Source organism: Malania oleifera, chromosome 12, assembly GCF_029873635.1.
Source record: "Malania oleifera isolate guangnan ecotype guangnan chromosome 12, ASM2987363v1, whole genome shotgun sequence".
NCBI classification, from domain to species: Eukaryota; Viridiplantae; Streptophyta; class Magnoliopsida; order Santalales; family Ximeniaceae; genus Malania; species Malania oleifera.
In genome coordinates, this window is record NC_080428.1 from 68173897 (window position 1) to 68183228 (window position 9332).

At 34.4% G+C, this 9332-nt stretch overlaps 1 protein-coding gene across 1 annotated transcript; it reads right to left on the minus strand.

The window, feature by feature from the left end:
* Positions 1–379: 379 nt before the first annotated feature.
* Positions 380–4940, minus strand: LOC131144361 (origin of replication complex subunit 6). Its single transcript, XM_058092959.1, has 10 exons — positions 4610–4940; positions 4471–4517; positions 4252–4356; positions 4069–4149; positions 2385–2496; positions 2191–2253; positions 2010–2097; positions 1801–1871; positions 703–799; positions 380–591 (listed from the first exon to the last, which is right to left on the minus strand). Exons 1-10 carry the CDS (start codon positions 4727–4729, stop codon positions 512–514), a joined length of 864 nt encoding a protein of 287 aa, XP_057948942.1. The 5' UTR covers positions 4730–4940; the 3' UTR covers positions 380–511.
* Between the last annotated feature and the right edge of the window lie 4392 nt (positions 4941–9332).

The window sequence follows — 9332 nt, forward strand, 5'->3', positions numbered from 1 at the left end:
TTTTGAGAATGAAATGTCTTTCACAAGAAATATTTTTGTTTGGGTTATGTTATAAGATCTCCAAAACTATGACATAAACACATCCCTTTCCCACTCCAAAACATGACAAAGAGATAATAAAATGAAGTTATGAACATCGCATTCTTAAAAATCTTAAATGAGGCAAACATCACCTTAAAAGTGTTGAAAATACTAATTCAATATGTTTAAAAAAGACCCAATAACAAAAACCCCTTCAGAAGGAACTAAATTATATAAATTTTTCATCATGTACAATGTTAGTGCCCCACACAAAAAAGCAACTCTCCCTGTATATATGCCATGCCATGCCATGCCATGCCCTTTCCATTCACAATACATTCATCAGTGAAACTGAGGCAACCACAAAATAAATGAATAAAACTCATAACAGTTGTAATTTTGGGGGGAAACGTGCGTTAGTGTCTTACTGCATTTTTCTACATTCCTGTGCACTTGCAACAATCAACCCAAAAATCTAAAAGGAATACATTCACACAGCCTCCAGCTTCTGAGCTTCAGGAACTTCCTTGAGAAAGTTGAGTTTGCTTTGTTTGGCTCGCTTGCTGGGAACTGGAAAACAAAAAATACTGGTCAATAAGCCGTCATAATGGCTCACTTGGTTGTGCTATCAGTATCAGTGCTCCTTTAATGAGGAAAAAAAGTGATTAAAATCCCCTGTACCTTTTGTCTTGCTCTTGCTATTAGAGGCAAGGACGGATGATTTCCAGTCATCATAAGTACGCTTTTCAGTTAATTTACGCCGTTTGTAACTTGAGAGCTGCAGATTACATCATATTGAAATCTGAATATAATCAGGAGATAAATAGGATTGTTATCCAAAAAAAAAAACAGAAAGGCATGGTAGAATTGATATTCAGGTTAATTTCTTTTTCATTTTTTTTTTCTCCCAATAAGCCATCCACAATTTAAGTACAAGAGCATTCCAATCACCTCTTGAGATTTTGAAAGAGAGAAAGATGGGAAAGCATTCTATTGGGGCAGTTTATGGGAATCTTCAAACCAGGGATCCAAAACTTTTCTGGAGGGCACCTGCCACATGGGCCTTGGTTTTACCCTCATAACATGGAGAAACATATAACCAGCCAGAAATGCTTTCTTAGTGGGGATAAAATTTTAAAAAACAAAAATACAAATCCTTGCTTTAACACCAGTTTTCTATAGAACCATACTCTGCCATTGGCACACTCATCTCAATCTAGAAATCTTAAGTGGGAAGACAAAATCCTCTCCAAGCAGTCATGCTTCCAAATCAAAAAGATGACTAAAATGTATTCTATAGTCAGCAGAAGGTTTATTTAGTAATAAGAACATATTTTGCAAGTCTGTAATTTTATCAAGTTCTCTTGAACAGCCAATCAGTAGAAAAACTTATGAATCAAAAAGCAGGAGCTTGGACATGAACCAATCTAAGAGGAACCCCAACAGTATGAAACATAAAGATGAGAAACATTTGAGGGGGTAGGCAATGGATTTCATGAATGATGTGAATATTGGAAGAGCAAGGAAAAAAAAGGATATTGCCCAACTTAACTTTAGATCAAGTGCTTCAAGAACTTAATGGGAAGAATGGGAAAGAGGTATCTACATCAAATTTTTGCCCTAACCAGTGGCAAATGTGATAAGACTCCACATTTACAAAGTTGTTGGGGTCTATGTGTGAATACATCTCTACAACATTCTGATCTGATAACAAATAAAAATTTATATTCCAGCACATACATCATACGAGATAGAGCAATTAGAAATGTTGGTAAGTACCTCTGGTCCATCATCAGACAAGTAACCACCATCCTCAATTGTCCTTTTCCCAGGTAACACATCAAGCAGTTCTGAGTGCAGATGCCAACAAATTTAATCCAAGAAAAGAAGGCTTTATGGCAAGAATTAAATGAGTTTCTGATAGAATAACTATTGATTTAATATGGTTTATACAACCCATTGAAATGTAAATGAAAGCAAATCATTACCTCGGTTGTTTTTTACATCTCTCGGTTCTTTCTTTTCCTTTGAGATCCCAAAAACATCATGACACAGGTCTTTCATGGAGGTGGAAACCTACATTGACATCTTGAATTAGGGAACAGAAGAATTAGAATGAACTGCAATAAATTCATTCAAACGTTCTTCATGGCAAGGCATGCTTCTTACAGAAGAAAATTCAGACTCTGATGTTCCACAGAGTTCAATCAACTTAAGCTTATCTACCTTGAGCTGTTAAACAAGTAATAAATTTTGTATGAGAAAACAAACAGAAAATTATCTATAGTGAGTTGAAAACAAATTAAGTCATGTAAATTTTCCAGCAATCATTAGAGAGGAAGAAAAAGCAGTCTTTTCTGTACCTTGTGTCTTTTTGCACACAAATAAAATGCCACAGCAATGAAAACAGGCCGGGTGAAGTCAGCAGTTGCCCTCCGGGAAGGTGGTAGAGATGCAAGAAACCGGTCCTTGTACCTGTAAATCAGAACCACTGAATCACTCATTTTTCCTAGACAAATTATCCTGATAGAACCTAAGGCAGCATTTGGTTTAACAAAGCTTTTTCCATTTTCCATCTACTTTTTGTTCTGATTTTTCCTCCTATTTTTCACAGAAAATTATGAAGAACATGCTCAAATTGCTACATACAAAAAATTGCTCTGGGAAAGAAAACAGAAAATTGTGTTTCAAATTCTTATTTCTAAGAATGCAACTGCTAAGCCTTGCTGCCATAGGCCTTGGACTTTATATAAGTCCACAATCCATATGCCCATCGCTCTACAATGCAGATAACATTCACAAATGGATGACCTCAATAACATAAAAAAGGCCAATTCCATATCACTAATTTCAAAAACAATATTGTGAAAATAACGCCTCATCCAACAATGCATAGCAGAATAAACATTGTAAAGGATCAAACAATACCATATGCAACAATCTAAAACGATGAAATACAAAATTATTCCACAATCATAGCAATATAAAGAGAGTAATAATAAAGGCAACAACAACAAGAATTATGTGATTTGGCAAAGCCTACATCCACAGGAGCAATCGGCTAGAGATTTCACTATGAAAATCAAATATACACACTCAATAATCTTCTCTCCTTCTCTCACCCTTCTCTTGCTCTCTTACTTATCAAAGAATGCTCAGAAGAGCATATATAACAAGCCCTCGAAAGCTTACCTCCGAATCCCCAACCGTCACACCATTTACATTCAAAATTCAAATATTTTCTTGTATCCCAAGCGCACTCATCAACGAGAACAGGGGATTTGTCGACGAATCCAAGAAGCCCACTCGTCGACTAGTCTATCATCTCATTGATGAGTCTTCTGCTCTAAGATTTTCTAACTCTCAGTATCTACTCGTCGATGAGCATAGGGCACTTGTTGACGAGTCTTCTGCTACTTTGCACCAACATATGTTTTTCCTCTCTTTTGTTTATAAGTCCCCACAAAGTATAAGAGTCACGCCATAAACAACAAACAAAATCAACCACACACATGGAGAAAGCTGTCTTTTAGATGTTGAATGCAAGCATGATATGCTAAAATTTTGCCATGTATCGTTCATACTCATCACCATCATCATTCATGCCAAGTATCTTATAGCGTATACGAATTCCACATATGACTATATGAGTCAAATGGAACTAAACACATTTTACTAATTTCCCATTTTCCAGCAACTAAACATTTTTTATTTACTTTATTTGCTTGGAATTTTTTTGAAACTAGTCTTGTCTTCCACAAATTAAAGGTGCTCTAAACATCTTTATTTCCTGGTGTGCAATATGCCCCAAGGTTATGCACAACCTACGTGTGAGTGTATGTTTGTGTGTGTGTGTGTGTGTGTGTATGTGTGTGTGTGTGTGTGTGTGAGAGAGAGAGAGAGAGAGTGTGTGTTCTTTCTTTTGTCACAAGCATATTCTCAAACAGCTGGCAAATGCCTTTAAAGTGATCAGACTAGACTGAGCATAGGTAACAAATTCATACGTGTTTAAGAGTCCATGACATGCAGAATGGAAATGGAACTTACAGAGACAAACCCTTCTGCACAAAAGGAATGATCCTAACGCATCCAAACTGAATAGCTAATTCTCTGACATCCAGCTTGGTCCTAACAACACCATCAATTAATAACTTAGCACGTATAGTCTACGAATTCATAATGTTAGACAAATAAAGTAGCTTCAGAAAGGACAAAGAAACAATAACCCACTTGACGCCGAGACCATTCTGCATGCAATTGAAGGATCTATTGTAAGCCTTCTCAGACATCCCGCTCAGCCTTATTGCGTTCTGTCGATCAAACTCTACCTGTAACCTAAACAATAATCCAGCCTAATCACCAAAACACGCCCAAAAGCAAAAACAAAAGCAAACAAACAAATCTGCACCAAACATAAGATGAGAATGGCGGGATGAAACGCATATATACCTTGTAGCAGCAATCTCTAAGCAGATTATAGCTTTACATACTTCCCCCTGCGAATATTAATACCAGTGCCCATCTATCAATAAACATCAAAAGGGATTCAGATTCGACGATAATTGAGAAATTGAGACAGAACACTTACGACTCCAATAATGGAGGAGTCGAACTGGATGTCGCAGAGACGGCGGAGCTCGGCGGCCTTTCGGACGAGGTGCTTCTCTTCCGAGAGGCCAAGCTTCTTAGCGATATCGGAGAGATCCATCGAATGGAATGCGTTGCTGGGTGGATCCCGGGGTGTACTGAATTGTGGGAGGAACTGGGATGGAGTTGATTCTGCCAATGAAGATCGTGGTGGTTGAACATAATGGGAAATATGGCGGGAAGGAAAGGGTTTGAGGAGGGTGTTTTCGTTTTTGAAATTGGGTATAGTCTCTCGCGCCTAAATGGGGAAATGTTCTCAGCCGGAAAGTTTTAGCGCCCATGGAAATCTCTCATTCTATCTTTATTTGATTTTATGATTTTTTTTTTTTTAAATAAAAATGGAAAGAGAAGTATAGTTATTACTTTTTTGTCTTCAATTCTTAATCTTACTTTTTTATAAAAATCAGTGTGCAATTAAAAATATGATATTATTGATATTGTTAAGTAAAGGAAGTTATGGCAGTTGTCATAAAAAAATGTCCTCTTGTTTTTACAAGATTTTATTAAAAATAAAATTTTATTTAACCATAATTTAGTAAATAGAAGTACTATTAATGACTTCAAAAAATATCCATGGCTCTCCCTTATTTTTGAAAAATTATAAAAAATATCTCTCCCTCCACATGTCTGTGTATCTATATTTTGAATGTTAGACATGTGACAAATTGAACCTACATTCATTAATATCATAAGAGGACCCTGTTCAACAAGTATATAATTTAGGAAAGAGGCACACAGACACGTGGGGGAGAGGTTCTAATTAATTTTTCATGATTTTTATACACTTCATAACTACCAAAAATTGATAAGCACGTGCATTTAGGTATGTAAATGGAATACATTTGGAATGAGAGTGGCCAAACTCGGATATGTTCCTACAAAAAATACCTATTTGTAGCTATGGCTCCTCACATTATCAAGGGATTTGCTTCCTGTTAGAAATTAATTCGCATATCTTTATATTATGAAGATAACATAACTTGTCATAATTTTTATATAATCATAGATAATCGTATTTTATAAATTAAAATTATAAAGTTGAGTATACGTATCTAAAATGTAAATGCTAAATGGATTTAAAATAATTCAGATATTTATTAATTGATTGACTTTTATTTGAGTGAATTCACCAAATTTTCTTTATTTTATCTAAATTGTTCTTTATTATAAATTGTATTTTTTATTTTTTAACAGTATATTTTGCTAGGATCAGAAGAGCTCATAGGTAGGCTTGATACACATGGATGAACACCAACTTGATCTAAAAGCTTAAGCCTATTTAGTATTTGGCACAACCATGTATATAAGACTCATCATCCACTCTAATTGTCCAATGTGAGACAAACTCACAAGTGAAATTTTCAACAATCTCCTCTCACTTGTGAGTTCCAACTACTCCCCCTTGAACGGAAATCATTTCCCTTATGGGAGCAAGCCTAATTCCCCAACAGTTGCTCTAGTGGGTCTTACAACTGGCGCCTTACGTGCGCCAAATTACATTGTACGAGTCTCCGAACCAATCCTACCTCTCACGTCTTGACCCTATTTGGATCCATCTCCAGCCTAGATGATCCTTATTGGCCTCAGCCACGCACTTGGTCCTCCAACTGTTAGCACGTTAGGAGAATTAGTTTCACATCTCGACTTTTTTTTTACAATGTCGCTCACCGAGAGTTACGAACCGTCGGCTCTGATATCACTTGTTAGGACCGGAGGAACCCATAGGTGAACTTAATACACATTGGTGAACACCAACTTGACCCAAAGGCTTAAGCTTTTTGGTCAAGTTGGTATTCACCCATGTGTATCAAGCCCACCTATGGGCTCCTCCGATCCTAACATGTTTGTTACGTTACTTTAAATTTAAAATATTGAACTATGTTTATTTGTTTTATGATGTCGTTGGTCATTTCATTAGTATGAAACCTATATCTAACAAATACGTTGTAGTATTTAATCTATCAATTTTCTAATTTGTTAGTTTGTTATCTATTTTTTGTAGATTTTAATTTAAAAAAAAAATAGTAACTGAATTATTTTGTCATAGTGATGTCAATTAGCTATTAATCAAAAACAAATTGGGTGTATGGTTTCCTTGTTAGTTAATTTTCAAAACGTTGTACTTAGCAATCTGATTTTTCGACTTAATTTGTTAAATTGTTGTCATTTTTCTAATTCAACTAATCATAATTGAATAAAAAGGAGTAAAAATGTGATTTCATTAAAAGTGAAATCCATTTTTCTTTTAAGCGCAATAGCTAATGAATGATTGATTAATAAAAGGTTATTTTCATCAATTAAATTAAATTTCAAGAAAAAAAGTAGTTTTGAAAAAACCTAGATGCTGCAATGTCATATTCAAAAAAATTGGTGTTAGCTAAAATTTATGCCTTCTTGTTATTATTATTAAGTACTATGATGTTGGACGGGAATGGTCGACCTATGTCCTACGACTCAACCCTCGCACAAGCACATACACTTAAACATTTTAACTTAAGAATTTAACTATCCGAACATAAAAACAATAAATCATGCTTTATTTCACATGTTCAAGGATTTTGAAAAGGTATATGACTTGTTTAGCAATTAAGTCTTGATTGGTTATTTCACAAAAGAATCAAGTTATATGCTGAAAAGTTGTTATTTCAAAGATTTAAGAATAAAAGTTCTATATTAGCAAACTAATATTCATACAATTAATTTTAACTAACAAGTACCACTATTACAATCTATGGATCAAATAGGTTATTCAAAAATGTGATTTTAATCTGCTAGTAAGGGTTCACAATATATAGCAAATGATTCAAACACAAGTACTGAAGTTATTAAGGGATTGATTTGGATGACTTGACGTTGTTCCACGTGTAGTTAGGTTACACCATAAGTCCTTCGTACAAGTTTTGAATCACAAAATGAATGCAATAATGAAGGGTAGGTGATGATTGTCATGTGGGTGTATGAAGGTGCTGGTCGTGTGGTGTTGATGGGGGCCGTGAGAGTATCATATGGAGGAGGGGGTTGATGGAGTCATTAGATAGTTTAGTGGTCTCTCATCACTTGATCTCCGGAGAGAACAACGTAGCCTCACACTACTCACTCACAAGGAGAGGGACAAGCTTTATAAGTTCAAATAAAGAAATGTTTATTCTATATTCAACTTCAACTTCATATCTTATTCTTACAATAAGAAGGCTATTTATAGGTATAGCTTGGGAGACAAAACATTAAACACTCAACAACTCTCAACAATTTTTAACAACTTTCAACAACTATTAACCTAACACAATTAATACTTACTAAAAAACAAAGAACTTCAAATCATAAACACACAAGTCAAGCTTAGTTGTCTTACATTATTACAATTCAAATTTGAAATTTAAACATATTTCAAAAGGAAGGCCAAAACCGTGTGGGGCCAATTGGAGCCATGTGGGGCCCACATGGGTTTTGAGTTGGACTTTACTTCAATACTTCACTTGGGTCTTCAAGCATGGTCTTCAAACACCTAATAATCTTGAAATAACATATCCACAAAAAATATAAATTAACACAATAACAAAGTCTTCACATAAATAAAAAAAAAAATCTTCCATCAAAGAAGTAGAAGATCTTCAATTGATCTCATTTGTTTCTGCAAAACAGATATAAACAATAGTAGACATCTAGAGGTCGCTCACGTGTCACTATGTCAGCAAATGAGTGGACATCGAGAGGTCATCCATGTGTCATCATATCAGTAAAAGGGATACATAAGGCATGTTGATCCCCATCATACTAGTAGTAGGTTAAATGGTTAATTAGTGACACGACAATTGCATCATACTTGGAGTGAAGTTCATTATAATTTAGATATTTTGTAATTCTCAATTGACCATAATCACAATAAAAACTCATCAATCATGTTTAATTTGCATGTAAGTCAGTGGGTCGGTATTAGTGAGTTTTTACACACAGTTAGAGATCTTGTTAATAAACATGCCTTAAGCCAATGGATCTAATCAAGCTTGATTACTGCATCTAATCAAGCTTTAAAAAAATATTGAATACCAAACATGTACCACATTAGTGTTCTGATTTGTACCTAATAAACTAATAATTTAATAGCAGTATAAGGCATATTGTGGACTTCTTTTCTTCATAAAATTTTGATACGTAATATTTCTTTCTATATATGAAGCTGGATCCCTCCGTGGAGTTTCTTTTTCAACGAATCAATTAATTTTCATACAAGTATTATGTGGCTAATGATTTTTATTTACTTAGGAAATAATATATGCCAAAAAAAAATGATTGTTTGACACATTTTTATACAAAATTAATATATTAAAAAAAAAAAAAGGAACCAGCCCTAGAAACCAATTCATTTTAAAGAAATTCAATTGTTTCTAAACTCAAGTAAAAGGTAATTAACTCCGAACAAAAAATAAAAGAAGAATTACATTCTTGTATAGTAAAAATATCAAGAAGGAAAATCAATTGATTTATAAACTCATTTATTTCTGTAATTAGGCTTCATTATTAAGCCAAATCCATGCATTGAAGAGCATATTAAATACCAAAATTTTTTAAAGGAAAGAGACACAATATAGGTGTCATATGACTAATGATTTATTAGGTATCAACAAGGATGTTGACATGGCACTTGGATGGTACCCAATTTATTG

What these genes read in the sequence shown, in the direction of transcription:
- LOC131144361 (XM_058092959.1), bottom strand. Translation starts at nt 4,729, where the DNA reads ATGGATCTCTCCGATATCGCTAAGAAGCTTGGCCTCTCGGAAGAGAAG. An exon ending in ACTCCTCCATTATTGGAGTC is followed by an intron (nt 4,518 to 4,609) that starts GTAAGTGTTCTG and finishes TAATATTCGCAG; the next exon opens with GGGGAAGTATGTAAAGCTAT. An exon ending in CAGAATGGTCTCGGCGTCAA is followed by an intron (nt 4,150 to 4,251) that starts GTGGGTTATTGT and finishes TGGTGTTGTTAG; the next exon opens with GACCAAGCTGGATGTCAGAG.